Source organism: Silurus aristotelis (assembly GCF_946808225.1).
Source record: "Silurus aristotelis genome assembly, chromosome: 17".
In the NCBI taxonomy this organism is placed as follows: Eukaryota; Metazoa; Chordata; class Actinopteri; order Siluriformes; family Siluridae; genus Silurus; species Silurus aristotelis.
The window spans coordinates 19,630,030-19,651,123 of NC_139590.1; the positions used below are offsets into that span (position 1 = coordinate 19,630,030).

At 36.0% G+C, this 21,094-nt stretch overlaps 1 protein-coding gene across 2 annotated transcripts in view; it reads right to left on the bottom strand.

Annotated features, from left to right (window-relative positions):
* Nucleotides 1–816: 816 nt before the first annotated feature.
* The window catches only part of prkcbb (protein kinase C, beta b), a 100,073-nt gene continuing 79,795 nt past the window's right edge, over nt 817–21,094 (bottom strand). Inside the window, exons 14-17 of one of the 2 annotated variants that reach the window (XM_083565845.1) lie at nt 18,233–18,313; nt 17,996–18,103; nt 17,360–17,500; nt 817–1,756 (exon numbers count right to left, since the gene is read on the bottom strand). In XM_083565845.1, coding sequence (XP_083421971.1) covers nt 1,601–1,756; nt 17,360–17,500; nt 17,996–18,103; nt 18,233–18,313 — 486 coding nt within the window. In that variant the 3' untranslated portion in view covers nt 817–1,600. Of the gene's footprint in view, nt 1,757–11,796; nt 13,314–17,359; nt 17,501–17,995; nt 18,104–18,232; nt 18,314–21,094 lie in introns of those variants that run through there. The other variant, XM_083565844.1, reaches the window with a different exon arrangement.

Below are 21,094 nucleotides of genomic sequence, written 5' to 3' on the forward strand. Positions count from 1 at the left end.
ACAAAAATCATACATTGTGATTTCTGGATTTTTTTTTTTAGAATATATCTCTCACAGTGGACATGCACCTACGATGACAATTTCAGACCCCTCCATGATTTCTAAGTGGAAGAACTTGCAAAATAGCAGGGTGTTCAAATACTTATTTTCCTCACTGTATATATATATATATATATATATATATATATATATATATATATATATATATATATATATATATATATATATATACACACACACAGTATGTGCTATAGAGAAATGGACATTAGCATAATCTATTCAGCTAGCAATCAGTGGAACTCATTTCCCATTGTGAATGTATAATTCACCACCCTATATATATATATATATACTATACTTAAATGTAGATATTTAACTAAACTTTATTTTTCGCTTTTGGGGACAACCACACATTAAAACGCTTGAATTTTACCCGTGGTCAAAAAAGGATTCAGATTTAATGCTGAGTTTGCCTCCATGCATAACTGTTATTAGAGAAAGAGCTTATTTTTGACATATACTTTACAGCCCATTGAAACTCTCTGTTCTTCGCATATCCCAGCTTGTTAAGAAGCTGGGGTCAGAGGTCAAGTTCAGCTATGACACAGTGCCCCTGGAGCAGAAAGGGTTAAGGCCATAAAGATGATAGCTTTGCAGTTTGAGCTTCTGACCTTCTGATCAGTAACCTGAAGCCTTAACTGTTCAGTCAATACTGCCAGTATTATCTTGCCAAGGAGAGAAGCCTAACATTTTTGAATGTTTGTGGTAAAATATGTTCATCATAACTAAAAGTCTAAAAAGGTATATATTTTTTTTCTTTTTACTTTTTTTTTTTAATTTTATTTTTTTTATTTCAGAATTCAGCTGTAGAGATTTCAGAATTTTTTTTTTCAGGCTGCCCCACATATACAGAGTTGCCACTTTTAAATATTTGCCACTTTAAATATTTGATATTTTTTGATGAGTCAACTATAGTCATAATTGCACTTTTGAAATATTCAATGTGTTCAATGTGAGGTCAAGTTAAATATTCAATGTGTGTTAACTGATCAGAATGATAGATTCAGCAGTAAACCAGAGAATGTTTATGGTTAGAATAGTAAAAGATTGGTGGACAAATCAGGGCAGAAATACAACATGGTGTAAGCTCAGTTTAACATTTAAAGATTGTGGGTGTGGTGGACTACATTAGAGTTGGTGCAAAAAAGGGATTGATGGTGGGATGTATAGCAGAAAATAAGGACTGAGAAATGGCAAATGTTTGCATGTTAAAAAAAAAAAAATAGACTGATAGTATGGGGTTCAGGGAAAGAATTTGACCTTCGTTACAGCGGGTCTGGTTTTAAAATAAGAGCCAGTGTTGCCACTATTAGCTTTATCCAGTAATTTGCATCACACTGCTTACAGTGTTGCTTTAAATGTAGATTGAATATTAGCAAGCTCTCAGAAACCTGAGTTTTTGTGAGTTGTGATACAAAAATGGAGAACTGTATTGCTATAAAATCTTCCAGGGCAGCTTCTGGGATGCAACATTGCTAAATAGTGAACACTACAGGTGGGATAAACCCTTTGTCTAAGGTCATTTCTAAAATGGTTTTCATCAGTACGACGGAGCGACATATTCTGGATTTGTGTAGGAAAACCCAAGAAACTCATCTTGATCCAGATTCATGATGAAGAGTTTATCAGTCGGTGTGAGCTCCGTTGGCATCTTCGTGAACTCGCGATCAAAGTTGCATGTATCTCGGCTGTTTTTCTGCAAAACAAAAATAAAAGTAAGGCCTGCTATTAATATGTACATTTGATATTTTCTGTAGTCCCATGATGCCTTTCACGAGAAACGTAGGAAACAAAGTCTGGCAAAGTACAAGTAAGCAACAAGCTAAATTCTATGTAACGTTATACAATTTCTAAGACAAGGTGACGTTGTCCTACAACTCTCATCTTCCATTTATGAAGGAGGCTAAAATAATTGCTAAAGGTTAAATGGTTTTGTCTTGAGCAACTAGCGGTCATGAAGAAACAGAAAAGCAATGAGGCACATCTGTACTTTTACAGCAGTAAAGCTGGGCATTGTCTGATAATGTATAATGTATGTCCAACCCATCAACTGTTAACGGATGCTACAGAGACTAGGGATCTAGCCCAATAAAAGTATTTTCTTTTATCAAGCAGGTAATTTGTTACACAAATAGGATCCCGTCAAACAAAAAAGTGTGTGAGCAAGGGGTACAATGCTTGCAGGACCAACATGCATGTATGTTGCAGAGTAATGTTTCTTAACTTATACTTAGTCCCCATGCTTGGTACTGTCCTGGTCAGAGTGTTAGAAAATATAATAGACAAAAATAACAACTCCTATATATATATATATATATACATTAACATATTAAAATATGCATTAAAATGTATTATAAATACATAAATCAAGTCCTTTGAATTTTTCTTTTTTAACTTGGCTGATGATTTTGGGTTTCCCCTTTACAGCGAGGAAACCCCCCCCAAAACTGCTTAATTTCTCCACATTTTTAACTATGCCAGCATACCAGTACTTCTTAATAATTTTTGACTAAATAACTCAAATGAAAATGTCGACAAAATCAACAGTACAGATAAATTCCTTTAATTACTACCAATATCTGTTTCCTCTGTTATCTTCATTGCATCGCCTTACATTTAAATTATTCATCAAATCATCTGGCCCATCATCTGGTTTCATTTTTTCCCCATACTAGATGTTTTTTTTTTTCAATACAGTAAAATCTGACTGATCCTTTAAGAGTCCCTCTCCTGTTCTTTATTTACAAAAAGGAACCAAATTGGGTTTTATTATTTTTTTAAGATAATTCTTCTCATAGTTTGCACCTGCCGTGAATCATTAGTCTTTAATCTTCTGCCAAAATCTTCCTGCTGTTTGGATGAAAGCATGGGCTGTTTTTAAATTCCAGTGTATTTTATATTATATTTTAAAAAAAGACATGTTTTAAGGCGTTCCCTTCTGTTACTCATAGAATACTATTTAAAAATTTAGCACTCTTCTCCGAACTGTCAAAGTCTAGCCCTTCAGATATAAATATTAATAGAAATTCAACTTTTTCCTTATTTGTTTAGAGAAAGGACAGAGAAGCAAAGGCATACAAAATATATAATTGAGCACAAAAGTAAGTACGCCCGCCTTCAACTCTATGTTCTTATTTATCAAAAACTTAATTTTTAATTGTTTGGTAACCAATAATGTCTGTAGATATAAATATATAAAAAAAATCTTAGGGTAAAAAATTGAAATATTGGTGAAAAAGGTTCACCCCTCATACTTCGACAGAATTAGCAGAATACCACAAGATTAATTAGTCATCAATATGCCTATAATTCTAAAATCTGAATTTTTTTTGAGCCATGACTCAATGAAGCAAATGTTGCTGCTCTTCAATTTGAGACAGGTTATAAGGCCATCTCCAAATTTAAATAAATTCACGTTTACAGTGCAAAAGACTATTTACGAATATACAAATACAGATTATTTATCTGCTGTGGAATGAGCATCCTAGCAAATTCGGTCTAAGGTCAGGTCGTTTAATGGATAGAAGTATAAGTGAAAACTGAAAGGCTACATCATGTGAGCCAAAGGCCTCTGTCAGCACATTCAATGTTTTTGTTCAAGAAACCATTATCAGAAAAAGCTTGGCTTTCACGGATGAACGGCTAACAATAAGCACTTCTCTTGATTTTGGTCTTTAAAATTACATCTGAGTACACCACAAATGTTTTGGAACAATATTCTTTGGACTGATGAGGTCAGTATAAAGATGTTGGTTACCAAGCACAATACTGTATTTGGAAAAAAACAAAAAGTATCACCAAAAAGACCTCATATTGACTGTCAAGCCTGGTATTGAAGGAGTGAAGATTTGGACTTGTTTCGTAGCCATAGGATGTTGGAAACTTGTAGAGAGTAAAACAATAATTCCACTTTAAACCAGGATATTTTGGGTCTAGGTCTTCTGTCCAGCAGCTTAAGCTGGTCTGAAAAAGGTTCATGTAACAGGGCAATGATTTCAAGCACAATAGAAATTTGACACCTGAATGGCTAATAAAAAGAGATGTGTTAAAATTAGTTTTCTTAATTTTTTGTATTTTTGCAAAAGGTGGTTTGACAGGTTACTAGTTTCTAGAGTGTGCAAAATTGAATACAATCTCTAATGATGTTGGTGCCACTTGAGATAATTTCATTGTTTGTAAAAGTGAATAAAGACCACCCAATTGTTTTTTAAGGCTTTGATACAAACACTGAAGTACAGCAACTGTGGCAATACATATTTTACTGTAGTGCTTGTAGAAGTATTCAGTTGCCACGAATTTCAGATGTGTAAATTCCTGGTCTATAGATTGTATGACTAATTGCGTAATGAGTTTACTGCCGCTGTCATCTGTTCTGAATAGTTTTCTAATTCTAATCATTTTGATGTGTGTGCATGTTCTTGTGCTGATGGTTTTGGAGGCAGCTGTGGGATTTTGTAAAAGGAGAGACATGAGGCATGTCTAATGACACTTTCACACCTACCTTGTTTGGTGTGGACTACATTTTTTTTTTATTCTGGTCCATTTTGATAGATACAAACACTCCACCCACACTTCGACTTGGATCTTTGACATTATTTTTTTTTTTCTACTAGGAGAAGTTAGTTACCTATTATGCTTGGGTTGCATAGTTTATTATATGAACTGCTAGACCTAGAGTTTTACTCCCCGAGTGAATCTTACACATTCTCACCAGGGACTCATATGCAAGTGCATATGCATTCATTGATTTACACGATACACATTGGAAAGATGTTGACTTGCTAGTATTTGAGTAATCCCATTATCTATGGGATATTTTGAATCTCCACTCTCTAACATGGGTTGAATGCTAAACCCCCCAAAATTTGCCTGCTGCTGCTGCTTTAAAAACTTGCTAAGGTTGATGTAGAAGAACTCGAGTGGCCTGCACAGAGCTTTGACCTCAACTCCATTGAACACCTTTGGGATAACCTGGAATGCTGACTGTGTCCCAGGCCTCTTTGCCTGACATCAACTCCCTGCATTTTCTAATGCTCTTGTGACTGAATGGGCAAATTCAGCACCTTTTGCACAGCTGCTTTTTCATAACAAGCAGGGCAAAGGTTCAACAACACCAAACATATTTACAGCTGTTTCCATGGTAACAGTGCTCATACCAGAATCTCAAATGACTTTTTAGTTCATTAAACTTATACTTTCTTGGAAAAAACAAATTTGGTTTCTTTTATTCAAAGAAATTTGGGGCTTCAAAATGGATGGTGTTGGACTCAACATGGATTCTGAAAAAAAAAACCCTCTAGGATTCTGGTCCATGATGCTATGCATTCATGTAACTGCTGCTGCCTCGGGTTATTGGAAAAGTACTCTGAGCTCATTATTATGTTCATTGCACCATTTTGAGCTGACATGGTAAATTAATAGTCATATAATGAGCAAAGATATGGCCACAAAAGGATGCCCATGATCATCAAAAAAACTTGAATAGACTGTGGTGTTCAAATGCTTCACTGGTATATGGGGGTTCGATATGTGCCTGAAAACATTCACCACATCAATAGACCACCAACAGCAGACTAAACTATTGAAATGATGCAGCTACGTCTACAGATTCATGCTGTTGTTGATAAACTCTTTGTCATGAATGTTATTGTTAGTGAACAGCTTACTTGTTATTTGAATACAAACAAAGTGTTGTCTATAAATCAATCTGGATTCCGCAAAAATCACAGTACCACTACAGCTGTTTTGAAAGTTTTAAATGACATAGTGGGATCAATTGATAAAGGTAATTTTTGTGCCTCTCTTTTTATTGATTTATCTAAGGCTTTTGACACGGTGGACCATGACATACTGTTGCATAGATTAAAAAGTGTTGGTTTATCAAGTTATGTAATTTCTTGGTTTAAAAATTATTTAAGTGGAAGAACTAAATGTGTCCAAATTGAAAGATGTTCATCTGGTTCATTAGTTACTGCTTAAGGTGTTCCCCAAAGATCCGTGTTGGGGCCCCTTTTATTCACTATTTATATTAACAGTCTTGATCATGCAATACAAGATGTTAGTCTCCATTTTTATGCAGACGACACTGTCCTGTACTGTAGTGCTTCCTCTGTGCAGCAAGCTCTGTGTAAACTTCAGTTAGCTTTTAATGTCATTCAGTCACGGCTTTCTAATTTAAAGCTTGTTTTGAATAGTGATAAAGCTAAATATATGGTGTTCTCGGGTTCAAAGAAACTCGAAGGTAATTTGATTTCTTTTCAGACACTACAAGGTTCAATGATTAAATTAGTCAAAGAGTACAAATACCTTGGCATCATTGTCGATGATGCTTTATCATTTGGCTCTCATATTACTCAACTGAAGAAAAAATAGAAAATTAGGCTTGGGTTTTATTTTAGGAACATGTTTTGTTTGTCATTTAATGCACGAAAGAAATTGATTTCTGCTACTTTTTTATCTGTACTTGATTATGGTGACGTATTATATCAGTTTGCTCCAATCTCTATTCTCTCTACCTTAGATGCTGTTTATCATGGTGCCCTAAGGTTTATATTAAATTGTAAATCTTCTGTGCATCATTGTACCTTGTATAAAAGCGTTGGCTGGCCCTCTCTGTTCAGTAGGAGAAAAATTCACTGGTACATAATTATTTATAAAGCTATCTTGGGGATGTTACCTTCGTACCTTTGCAGTTTAACGCAACAGAAATCTGTTACGAAATACTCTTTACGCTCTCAAAATTGCTATACGCTGTCAGTTCCCTTTGCTAGAACTGAACTGGGTAAGAAATCTTTTGCGTATGCTGCACCGTTTGACTGAAATCTTATCCAATCGAAATTGAAGTTGCAAAATCTTCTCTCCATGGACCAGTTCAAATTAGCTATTAGGCAACTGGAAGACGACTCTTTGAAATGTAACTGTTTTTAAACTGTGTTTGTGATGTGTAAGTCTGTAACTGAATGTTTTGCTGCTCATCTTGGCCAGGTCACTCCTGTGAATGAAATTTTTAATCTCAGTGAGTTTCTACCAGGTTAAATAAAGGTAATATATATATTGAGGTTAGTTGGACCAAACAAGGTTTTTGTCCTCTTTAATGGTAAAAACTTTGTGCCTCTTTGTTTACTAAGTGTCCTGTTCTCAGCTGACAGACTTAAAACTCAATGTGGTCCTCTGCTCTTGTAGTTCATCTGCCTCAGTGTTTGATAGGTTGATTGTTTTAGGATGCCTCACCACAGGTATAAAGAGCGGTTATTTGATTGATTACTGTAGCCTTGCTGTCATTTTTAACTAGACTGGCCATACTATAAGTGCAAAACTGCCACTCAACTGCACATTTATTTAAAATGACATATACATAATTATATATTTGTAAAATTTAATTTAAATTCCAAGAGAAATACAAATGGAATAAAAAAATGAAGGCAACACAATTGAAATATTCAAACATTTACACAACCCGCTCTTTCTTGACTTTGTGTTGTCATTAATCAAGGCAAGGAATTCTAACAGAAACTGCGATGCACTGTATGCTCTGTACTCCTCTGCATGACACGTGTGTGTGCACAGCTGAGAAGTAAAAGATCGAGGGAAGGCGTCAACACCTTGCAATATCTTCATGCTTCAAATTTACAAATACTTGCCATTTTTATTTGCTCTCCCAGTGGGTTGTTTTGACATGAGCAATGCTAAGGGGTTCAAGTGAATCTTTAATTTGTGCCTCCACTGAGGCGACAAGGTTTTGAGGATAAAGCCGAATTAGGAGCTGAAGAGCTGCAAATCTGTTCTCTGCTGATAAGCAGGAAAATTCAAAATGAATGAATTAATGAATCGGGAATGCTACGGCCAGCGCGCATACACACTCAATGCCAGTAAATAAGTTTAAAAAAGAGAACTGAATGAACGTTCACTACCAGATTAGCACTCCATTGCGTAACACTGATTAATTGATAATGCATATGAGGGTGTTACAGCTGTTGATTGTAAATATTTCTGCTAATCCTTCACAGCTCATGTGAAGGATTAGCAGAAATATTTACAATCAACAGCTGTAACACCCTCATATGCATTATCAATTAATCTTCAGTGCCGGTCAAAGTTTCTAACCACACCACACTGTACACAATCTCATTTTTTAAGTGAAAATCTACCAGAGGAATGGGTTAAGGTTAGGAAAACTTTGTGGATTTAGAAATGTTGGAACTGAATTTCAGACAGTGTGTTGTACTAAATATTAACACTGTCTATGAATCTGTGAACAGGTTTACCTCCCAAATGTACCTGCTTTGAATAAAGCACTCCTTCGGATCTGAGAGCGAGCAGTTAATACGTTTCACAAACTGTTATTCTGTAGCATTTTGTCTGATTCGCAGCAACAATACTCATTCAACTGTAATATAGGGTTAAAGAAAAAAGGCTAGGTATACCATTGTAGCAAACACTGCACACTGTCTCCCTAGCTGCATGCTAATGTGCACTGAAATTCAAGTGCAATACAAAGGCATTAGCATTTAGGTATTAAAATAACAATAATAGAAAACCTAACTAATAATACCAATAACACACAATATAGAGCACAAACAATGAAAAAGATACAAAAAAGGGCTCATATTGTATGCTAATCTGTGCTAATCTGCATTCATTACAATTGAACTAAAAAAATGTCTTTGAAACACTGTCTACAACGTCAACAGTATTCAAGTCATCACAACACAGTCTCGCGGCATTTCGTGAGATAGTCACGAATTTTAATCTATTGTTTTGTTTTCATAGACACGTTTCCCTGTTTTTTTGTGTCACTCTACACGACTGCCTCAGTCTGACATAGCAATGGAAGCAGAGGATCATGGGTAATGTTGACAGAAATTCCAAAGGTCATCTTTATCAGAGAATAAGGCAGAAAATATATAGGGGTTATACTGTAATAACTCTGTGTCTCTAATTAACGCAGTCTCCTTAAAAAAAAAAAACATTACAGCATCTTTGGTATCCAGACGCAGAAAGAAAATTTTGGAGGAGGCACCAAAAAATACTTTCTATTGAAATACATTACATACAAGGTCGTCCTCAGTGACACTAAAAAAGAGGGAAATTAGTGTCTATAAACACGAATCACTAAATTACGTGAGACTGGGCAGGTGATTAGCGACATTGTACAAAGCTGTATAAAAGCTTTTTATAAGCCGAGAGAATAAATAAATAAAAATGTAGAACAGGATGGTTTTATGGTGCTTTCGAGTTTGCCGCAGTCTGTTTGAACACTAACAGATTAATAATAAATGTTATAGCTACACTACTAGCTAGCAAGCTGCTGGATATTATATGATTACTTAGCATTTACTTGTACTTTGTCTTAACATTTTCTTTTTGCAAAAATTAACCTTATTTTGCTTACATAGACTTAAAGGTTGGGATTGGTAAGAAAGTAAACCCTAAATGAAGAAAGACCCTTGTAAATACTGCAATGTAGCTAGCTGTTTGCTAACAAGTTATTTGCTGTTAATCTGTAAAAATTATGGCAATTTTTTTTTTTTATATTAGATACTGTCAGTCTTGAAAAAACAGAGAAAAAAATACTTTAACTAATAAAAATAAAATAAATAAAGGGATAATATATACAAAACATCATAGAAATTGTAATGTTTTAATGGAAGCTCTGATGGTCCCTGTGGGACTTTACTGGTAATTTGTTGCCTTCTATTGGTGGTGGGTCACATGTAGATTCATAAAAAAGGGGTTGAAAATGTCCAGACTGACCAGCACCGGAGAGTGCCAGTGTTTTTTATTGCTTTAATTATAATAACTAACAAATATGATGTAAAATCTCTTCTGAACCCCCCTGAATTTGTAATGTTTTTAGCAGATATATTGGGAATTGTATTGCCTTTTAATGGAAACTCCAATGGTCCCTGCGGGTCTCTTCCTGTAATTTGTTGCCTTTTATTGGTGGCATGTAATATAGATAAGGACCATTCGTAAACCTTATGAAACTTGCAGGTCACAAGCAGGTCACAGTTTTCTGGATTATCGTTTATGTACACAAACCTAATACACTGGAAACCATTTAATAATGGTTTTGACGGTTAAGATGATAGTTTGTAATGGTGTTTGTATTGGAATCCATTAGACTTTTATTGATGATTTGGGTTTTTTTTGTTGTTCAGCAGGGATATGTACATGTCAGGGGTTAACTTAAACCATTCTCAAGGGTACAGCATCCAGGGGGTTCACTTAGTGTTGGATAAAACAGCTAATTATTCCAGATTCACACATTGATTGGCTAATCTACCAATTTTTAACTGTCCCAATATTATTATTTTTTCAAACCTAGCATAGCCCTGCACACACTACATACATTTTAAGCATATATACAGAATGGGGAGCACTTTAGTGGCCACATATCTTTCTTTTCAATGCTTACTGGATAAATAAACTGCCATGATGGAGCACCTAAGGGTGTAAACTTGCTTTATCCGGTGTATATTCAGCAAATTTGCCAACGATTACTTTCTATTAATTATTCATAAAATAGACACGTTATTCTTCTACGAATAGTGTAGATTTACCATACTCATGATTATAAACGTGTCTTTGTTGAATAACAATACATTGGTAATCTATTAATTTACTAACCTTAGCTCATGGCCATAGAAGTTACCACACAAATGATAACACACAGTCAACTTTTAAAGCTGTTGTTCTAGAAAGTACCTCGACAGCTCCTGACCAATGAGATTCAAGAACTCATCAGCACTGTGGTATAGTCAGTAAAAATCAATAGAGAATGAAGAATTGCCTTCGACCCGAATTTAGTTTGACCTGAACGTCTGGTTATTGGAGACATAAACAGTTCTTGCTAAGCAGACTGAAACAGTCAGGTCCTGTGCAGAGGAGTGAATGCAGTTAAGCTATTAGTCACCTGTGGGGAGGAGGTAGCCTCTGGTGAATGTGTTAACCATCTCTTAAAGACAAAAAAAAGTCTTGTGGAGACCTGACAGCTAGTGGACTTGAGCCAGAAAAAATTACAATGGCATAGGTCATATAACATCTAGGGAAAATTGTTTATGGTTACAATCGCATGGCAATTTTTGCCTTTTATTTTCAAACCCACCCTAAATAGGAAACCATTATTCAGTTATGTGACCATAGTGATAATTTTTTTTATTAGTAATTAAAAAGATAAAACCAATGTATGACCAAAAATGTATAGACACCCATATCATACCATCACACCCATATGCTTTTGTTAAACATCTCACTTATTGTTTTTCAGTATGTCTGTGTCTGTGTCTGTGTGTGTGTGTGTGTGTGTGTGTGTGTGTGTGTGTGTGTGTGTGTGTGTGTGTGTGTGTGTGTGTGTGTGTGTGTGTGTGTGTGTGTTAATTCAGGGCTCTGTGTAGGAAAATTGAGTTTAGGAAGACAAGCTAGCAGTCTCTTCAAGGAGCTCAATAGAAAGGAGGAAGGAGGAGAAATTGTAAGAAAACAGCAAACAAAGACTATTTATATAAAATTTTGTGCTTCCATTGTTATGGCAACAATTAAAAAAAAAATCATATACAGGTGTGATGGTCAGCTGCCCATAACCTTTGGCAATATAGTGTCATTTGACTGATGATTGTTTCCTGGGGGGAAAAAAACATTTTGTGAAAATGTGTTGTTATAACAACAGCACCAAGTGAGGTGTTTTGATTAGATGCATCTATGAGCAAAAAAGCAATAAAACGAAAATAGGGCAAAAGCTCAGTGTGAAAGCTGGTAAATAATAACCAGTCCTTCCATTTTATTTTCCAGAAATCACCAGATCACAGCTCAGCATTTTTGATTTTGCTCTTCTTTTGGCTCACACTTCCAAAGCAGGTAAAATTGTTAGAGTAACTTTCATCTAAGTAAACTTGGCAAAGCAAAATTATACATTTTACTGAAATAGTTAATTTATCCATGCTCCTGTGTCCTTTTAAACCATTTAGGTTTGTAATGTAAATTTAGGCAAAATGCATATGTATTATTCTTAAGCATGCCTTTTCATTTTAAATTTTTTAATGAGAGCGTAGGTTGCCTGTTTTCAGCTTCTTTGTGTAGAAAGCAGGAATACTAATCACCTACTCATCACTGTAGAGCTCATATATTACTATATATATGATATACTCAAGATGCAGAATGCATGCTTTTTATGGAGGTTATGTATTCAAACAAGAATAACAATTCAGACATGCAAAAAAAAAAAAAAAATGTCTGTGGCATCACACTAATGGATCACATTCACAGATGATGTAAAAGACATGCAGTGAGCTAATTGGTCAGTTTCCATCCAAAAGTTCACTAATGGAAACCTTTATTTCCCTCCATTTTTATTTTGTTGTTTTCTGCTTTTTTTGTTCTTCCATGTGTCTTTCCTTCAATATTTCTTTTCTTTTTTTGTTCCCTCTTTCTGTCCTCCCTTCCTCCCTTGTTTTCCTCTTTCCTTTTTTTTAAATTGTTGTTTTTGTTCTTTCTTTTCTTCCCTACTCTCTTTTGTTTCAGCCACCCAGCCTTCTTTTGTTTCATTTGCATTTTCTTATGTCTTTCTATCCTTCTTTCCTTTTCCTTCCTCACTCCTTCTCTTCTTTTCTTCTTTCACATTCAGGCTTTATTCCCTTGCTGCCTTATAAACAGTTGGATGGAAGCACACAGTGTTGTGTGGCTGCAGGAAGTCACTCATGCGTCCTGGAGGAAGTGGAGAACTCGTGGGCGAAGTGGATAGCTGAGGAAAAACTAGAGCTTTCCTGGAAGAAGTAGAGATCTCCTGTTTCATGTTGTGTCTGCTATGTACACATATTTTAGTACATAAGATCCAGGTTATTAAATTACCTAGTGATTACAGCAAAAATGCTACATGCATCTAAATGTATACTCGTACAGTTGCAGCCAGTCGGCCTGCAGGAAGAGTTTTGCATGCATATGATTATCTAATAGTTATTATCTATGTTTGTAAGCACTTCAGCCAAGTGGCCAGTAGGAAGCAGGGCGTGTACCAGCACAAGCAAGAAATGATTGGCTAAAATAGCAGGATCAAGTGTGGGGGGAGGGGTCTTTTGAGTTCATCTAATAGCTCATATTAATTAGCTGTGAGCTTCTGCGCTAGGAAAATCATAGTTTATGAAGGAGAAGCCCTCGAACTCGTCCTGGTCGAGGTTCATGATGACTTCCTGGTCAGGCGGAGTGAGCACCGGAGGGTGACGTGTGAAAAAGCGATCGAAATTCTCCGCCTCTCGGCCACACTGCAAAAAGGAAGAACACAAAAAGAAAAAAACGAGTGATGGATGGAGGGATAAAGGAAGTGGGGAGGGGAGAGGAGAACAGAAACATGGAGGACAAATAAAACTGTGACCGGTGGACACTGTTTTCAACAATGAGAGGTGAAAACGTATGAAAGAGGCATGTGCCGAACTTTGGTAGCATGACATTGCTGCCATATTCAACGCAAATATCAAGTTTTATTTCAGGAGAGACAGCATAGATAGGCAGTTTTTTGGAAGCAAATAATCAATTGTGTAGAGTTATATATGTTTTTAAATGCCAATCACCTGTAACTCATTCCAAATAAACAATGTAGAGCTTGTTTATTAGTTTCACTGAGGCCGCTTGCATGCCAATTTAGACAAACTCATGAGCAATCATATTATATGAATGTAGAAGGTTTTCCCCAATAAAGGAACCATATTTAATTTGCAAAATCTTGTTACAAATAAATTATTTCATATCTAGTTTGATGAATGAGGAATAATATATAACTAGTCAGTAAAATGTGTGCACCCTCTTTATTTTCTTTATGTTTCTTTAATGTTACATTTTATTCATTTATTTATTTTTATAATTTTCCCATTGGTCTCACTAATTTCTGCCTTTTGACCCTTTTCTATATCCACATTTTTGATCGACTCTTCACTTTAAAGTTCTCAAACCTTTGTATCTATCCTAGTAATGCCAGAAATATAGCACATTAGCAACATTTTCCACCTCGCCAGCACTGTAAACAATAAATTTCAATTTTATATAATTAGCATTACTGATTAATATTTTATTCAGAGACTGATATAATTCCTTTTGTCTTTTCTATACAGAGAAAATGAATGGTATATTAGGCCACTCTTGTGTGTGTACAATATAACTCTGCAACCCACTTTCTACTTTCATTTGTACATTTAGAGACTATTTAAGAGCAGTTGTGAGTATTTGAGAGATGTATTGTTGTGTCTTTATGTTTGTATACAAGGTCACTTACTTCATATGGCATTGGATTTTGGTACAGTTTGATCATACATTTACAGCCAATAAACACTTGTATAAAAGAAATCCTCTTTCTTGTACAGTACATTGAATGATCACATATACTCATTGCACCTTTTATCAGGAACGCCTATATATATATCCAAGTTATGTCTCATACACCATAATTGAGAAAAATCATCATCTTAGTGACTGATCATAGAATGGGTATGGAAACATTTAAAAATTTACTAGCCTCATACTGGAGGTGATGACACCTAAACTCCTCTGCAAAAAGATGGACAAGGCCCAGAATGGCAAGTATAAAGATTTTAATGGCCCCAAAACACAAATAATTCGTCAGAAAATAACCAAGAATGAAAAAATCCATTCTCGAGACTCTCCAGTGCCACCAATTGCTTGTTTACCTTTGCTTAATTGACTGTTTGGGAGGAAAAATTTATCATGAATAAAATGCTTGATTTAAAATAAACAGGAAAAAAACGAAATATTATTTGGATATCTGAAGCACCTGATGCAGCCTATCAAAGGCCTGGTAATAAGCTCATAAATGGGGGCAGGACTGATAGAATGGTTTCATTCCTTCTAATTTCCTAACCAAGGATTTGTTATTAAAACTATTAAAAGCTTAATATGTTGCCATTTTGGCCTATTTTATTGCCCAGGAGTATATGAACTGGGAAAGAAAAAATCATCACTCTTCTCATCAGTACTGATTAGCTGGCCTGATGAGGAATTCTGTTGCAGCAGTGATTGAATTTAAAGCAGCCATACAAAATCATGATCTCTCAAAAGCATTCGATAAACAGAGTGCCTCATCTCCTGCTGTGTTGGAGTTACACGGTTTCACAGACTCGTAGACAATCAATTGCACATTAAGGCTAAGAAGTGTGGCTAACATCCTTAAACTAATGCAAGGCCTTAATAAGGAGATTCCTAAGGCCATGCTGTCGTCATTCTCCAGCTGATTGGAGAAGTCATGTACCCAGGGCATAGAATACTTTCATCTAACCTCTGCCTTTGTCCCAGATTTGTTTGGCGTAAAAGTGTGAGTTGTGTTTGAACATAGAAGTGGCGAAGTACAGCTTTAACACCTCAATGAGGTGCATCTAAGACGCGTTTCACAATTCAGGAAACAGTGACATGAATATGTGGCTATTGTGGCATGAGGATTTTATATCGGCACATGCCTGACATGAACACAACATAAACACACACCGACATGTGAGAGTGCTTACCATGAGAATGGCTTACTTCCGTCTCTGGTTTCCATCTGGGGAACTGTTCACTTTATGCGGATCTGTCAGTGTCTATCTTTCTAATATTTTACTGTCTGTTTTCTGTTTATTTGTCATTCTTTTGTCTTGTCTGTCTTTCTGTTGAATGCTTTCTATTGTGTCTATCTACATAACTTTATATTCTTCTTACACCTTGCACCTATCTGTCTGTCTTGGCTTTCAGTCTGTTGATATTTCAGTCTCATATCATCAGCAAACAACCCAGAAAGCTGCACATACTAATTACACTACTATTACTCTAATCACCGTCACATACTGTTTGTAAATTATCTTTATACTACAACAATGTTGTATAGTAGATGCAAAGAGAAAAAACAAACAAACTGTGTAATAAGCATTATTAGTTCAGAATCAGCCATGGCTATGATTTTTACCTCAGGTTGCTAACTGGCTATTTGATTAGCTAGCAAACCACAGCAGCACAAACATATGCCTCTGTGTCAAATAATTGTGCTTGTTCTTCTTTGTTGTCCTGTCTGTCTTTTTTTTTTATCAGTCTGTTCACCTTTTCCTCTGCCATTCTTTGACTGCTGTAAAGCCAGAATTATGTTGTTCACTCTTTTAGCTGGACTACTGACACACTGCTTCACCCAACATAAAAGCAGAACCACCGCCATTCACAGCTCTACACACACACACACACACTAACACACACACACACACACACACACACACACACACACACACACACACACACACACAGCTATCTCGCTCTAACAGCCCGTCAGAGAAAAGAAAAGAAAAGAAAAAGAAAAGCTGGATTTTTTCCCCCTTCAAATCTCTAACATACCGCCTGCACACAGGGACAAAAGAGCTAGAAGCAAGAAAAAAAAAAGTAGAAGTGAGGAAAACACCCATAATTAGTCCTGACTTTTACAATTAAATCAGTCGATTTTTGAGAGAATTCCATGTGCTGAAAGAAGTAACAGCTAGCGGACAGGCTAATCAGACATGACACGTGATAGAAAGAAAGACAGAAGGAGATAAAGAGATGTAAAGACAGGATAAGTGACAGAAAGCGAGAAAGAAAGAAAGAAATTTGTGTGTGTGTGTGTGTGTGTGTGTGTGTGTGTGTCTGTGTGTGTTTGTGTGGACTTGCCAAATGATAGGTAGCATCTATATTTATTTCCATATCACATAGTTTTACCTCACAAGAATACAAAAATTTATGAAAGCCATCTGTTGCTCTGCACAGCAGTGGATCAGTTTCAGACGATGAGTTTATTTTTGGAAATGACAACCTCTATACCTTGACAATTGCCTGTACACATTAGACTTTTTTCAAGACAGCCAGTGATAAGCTGTTAAAAAAGCTAACGTCTCCATATTTCAATGACAATTTGCTTAATGACGAGCTGGTGGATATGTTTCAGGTTTGATAGTACTAGGAAAGAAAGCATGTAGTTACTGTATGGCCATCTGTTTGGCTAGCTTTCCCAAAATGGAATACTAGGCTAAAAGATGATCCCATGAAACTCAAAGCTACAACTGAAGCCCTTAGCGTATTCTTTGGGGCTAGTTAATTATTTGAATAGATACTGTATTTCATCCTTCCACTGCCTACTGTGTTCTTGTGCTTATAATGTGGTCGAGCCTTTGTGTTTCTCGCTGATCTCCTTAAGTAGTAAAACCCATATATAAGGAGTTTACTTATTAATAACTGCAGATATGTGAATAATTGTATAAGTGTATACAGTATGCATGTACAAGTATTTGTATTGTGTGTGTGTTGGACTTACAGCTTTAGGTTTGAATGGTGGTTGAACCTCTTTGTTCTCAAGCTTCTCCCAATCCATGTAGCGGAAGAAGCCATGCTCTCGGATGTCTCTCTCCCCCTCAGGGCCACATCCTAGACGTTTTCCAGGGTGCTTCGTCATTAGCTGTGTATACACGCACACAAAAATAAATAAAAAGAGACTACACATATATACACACACACACACTATAAAAAAGAATTAATTGCTACCATAGTGTTGGCAATCTCAGCCAACAGCTTGTAGGTTTGATATTTAGCAAACCATATTTATAACTAGCTCCAGCTTAAAAGCTTAAAAAAAAATAATAATAAAAATATAGTGATAGAACATAGTGAGGTTTGAGGTGACCCAGCAAAATAAAAATTAAAGTCTGTTTTCTTAGAGTATACAGTATATCAGTGATTAATGTGGTCTTTTTTTTTTTTTAAGTAGTTTTGATCCAGCAAACTAACTCCCTAGCATGTTAGCTGCCAGATTCCTAGCTTAAATCAATTCCATTTTATTTCAGTTATAACGAAGGAGGAATTTTAAGATTCCATATGATTACAGTGCCCTACAAAGGGTCCCATGGTCCAATAAACAAATTAGAACACAGAAAGGCAAACGTGGGTTACATACTCCTTTACAGATGGCCACTGCCTCCTTAGACATCGATTTGGGATACGACACATGATGTTCCATGATGGACTGGAACAGTTCGTCCTCATCTTCTCCGTCAAATGGGGGCTGGGAATCAAGGCGAGAAAGGCAAAGATGGCAATAATAATAATAATAATACATACTACTAGTACTATTTATCTAATAATAAGAAAAGTATAGTTAAGTGAAAGGTGAAGGAGTGTGTGTTGACTGTACCTGTCCAGCTAGCATTTCATACAGCAGCACCCCAAAGGCCCACCAGTCCACTGACTTCCCATACGGCTGATACGCAATGATCTAACACGCACATGGTAAGAAAACAACATACAGTATGTTACTAATTAAAATTGCGCGGTGCATTAAGAGGACTGAACTGAGCTGGAAATGTACACTTCATCCTTCACACACTCATTAATTCCACTGAAGCTGATAGGAGTACAATATAAAAGGAATGCAGGAAAAAAGAAAAAAAAAATACATGATTTGCAGATTTAGACCATCTAGCATGAGAAGACAGAGATGCGCTCGTACAGTCTATACAGAGAGATAGCAACAAAATAATTTCTGGAAAGTGTGAAGAATTTTTTTTATCACACCCTTGCAAGCCTGAGCGTAGCACGAACGCACCTTTTATTAAACATTATTCCTCAGACTACTTAGATTGTACATTTCTAGAAATGTGTAGCACTCCTAGATTCCTAGGTCGAATCAATTCATACCTAATTAGTTTTAGTTTCAGCTAACCGAGGCTCCTATCTTGCACCAATTTAGCCTTATTTGTTCCAGGTTTTAAGCAGGTAGGAATCACAGTTTTAGCATGAAATCTTTTGCTCGGAAGACTCTGAGTTTTAATACTAGAACCACCAAGTCGCCATTGTAGGGCCCTTGAACTGCTCAGTTATATGAATGAGATCATTTAGGTCGCTTTAAATAAGGGTGTCTTCTTGCTGTAAAACTAATGTAAATGTTTTAGCTTTAGCTAATTGGGGCGTGTAGACTGAGTGTAAATGTTGTACTGTTGTGTAGGTTTGCTTAGAAGATAGCTACCATGTGTCCTATACCACCGTGAGCTTTTAATTAGCCATAAAAAAAAAAAAAAAAAAGCACCTCTGTATAGTACTGCTCCAGTTTTACATACTGCCCTAAAAGTGCAATAAAACATGTCGTAAGTGTACTAAAATTATTTAGCAGTACTAAAATCCATTTTTCAGCATTTCTTTTAATTAAAACAATGCTGTTTTTCCCCCCCTACTGATAGTAAGCACAAAATAATGCGGGCATGCTCAGATGCACAAAACACAAGCAATTTTCTTGGGTGTCTTTTAAAACCGCTGTGATTTTAATTCGAAAATGCATGTGTTTTATGCATGTTACGTTACGCATTCCTCATCACAACAGTATAAAAGCTGCAACATAAATGATTTAGGTTATCATCACAAAGCGGCAATAAATATGGCTGACACACGAGCATAATTAGCTTGGAGAATAGACGCGCGTAACGTAATAGTCTTAGTTTATGGCACTCACATAAAATCCCAATGTGACTCAGGGAGAAATTGAGTTGAACACCAAAGCTCTTAGTGGAACTATTTGAGATAAGATAATTGTTTTTGTTAAAACGAACATGACCAGTGCTTTATGCTGTTTGTAAATGTTTGTAGCAATCAATACTGGTATAAAGTCTTTCAAAATGTTATTATTGTTGCAGAACTGCACAGACTAGTCCACTAGAATTGTAAACCAATGTATAAAGTAAAGTAAAAAACGAAAGAAAAAAAAAAGCACTGCAGTGATTAAAATTCATTGATTACTAAAAGAAAAAGACTAAAAGCTGCACCCCCCTACCATACACTATAAATTCACTGTCTCATGTCACATTCTATGCATATTTTACCCATACCACGTGTTTCATTGATGCAGTTGTACATATTTTGTAAATGATTAATAAAAATAAATAAAAAAAAAACAAGATGCATGCCCTTGTGCCTATAGAGTGAGCAGAATGTGATGTGTCACTCCCGAAAATTCCTTCACGAGCCTTATGCAGGAAGCCTGGTGTGAATCTTGTGTTACTCCTACCCCAGCTGTAAATGCTTCAGAGGCCTATATAAGTGTTTGTATAAAATGCTTTAGGGGCTCACCCCTCCCCATCTACACCTACACTGTTATAGAAACTGTTTTGCAGCTTTCAAAATAGATGATGATGGCGTTGATGATAACTGTGCGTAGGCATTATGAGCATTTTCTTGAGCAGCAAATTCAGTAGCAAGACACAAATTAGCATTCTGTGTTGAGGCTGATGACTCTATTGTAAGGAAAGCTTTGGATATGATCTGATGAAGATCTGGTGTGTGTGTGCTAAATATAAATGTGAAGTCTTTGAAAATATAGTGGCTCATTATGTTGGTGTTCATTCAAGCACAAATGAGCCTATACTTTGAGTTTACATATTTAAAAAAAGAAGTTGAAACAGGCATTTCTATTGTGGAGGACTACAGATTAGAATAAGATTAATCAATCCATTTGCAGCAGCACTTTGGTTTAAACCTCAATAAAACTCAAAAAATAAATGAATAAATAAATAAAAACTGCTCCCTTGGTGCCATTGGTCCCTTGGTACGTGGACAACGCAGAATTATACTATATGGGAAAATGTTTGAGGTTACCTCACCATTAGATTTGTGCTTTTTATAAATATTAGATTCCATTAATAGAAACTGTTTGCTTTTAGAATACCTTCCACTTTTCTGGGAGGATGTTCCACTAGATTTTAGTGTGCTTGTGGAGATTTGTACTCATTCACTATAGGGGGTTAGTGAAGTCAGGTACTGATGTAGGGTGAGAATGCCTGAGGTGCATTCAGCATTCCATTTAATGCCAGAACTGTTCAGTAGGGTTGAGGTCAGACATCTATAGCAGGCCACATAAGATCTTTAGCTTTTTTCACAGGGGCATCGTCAAGCTGGAACAGGTTTGGGTCTCGTAATTCAAGTGAGGATTTAATGCTAGAGCATCCAAAAACATCCTATACACTTGTGTGCCTCCAATTTTGTATATAATATAAAATCCATTTTCATC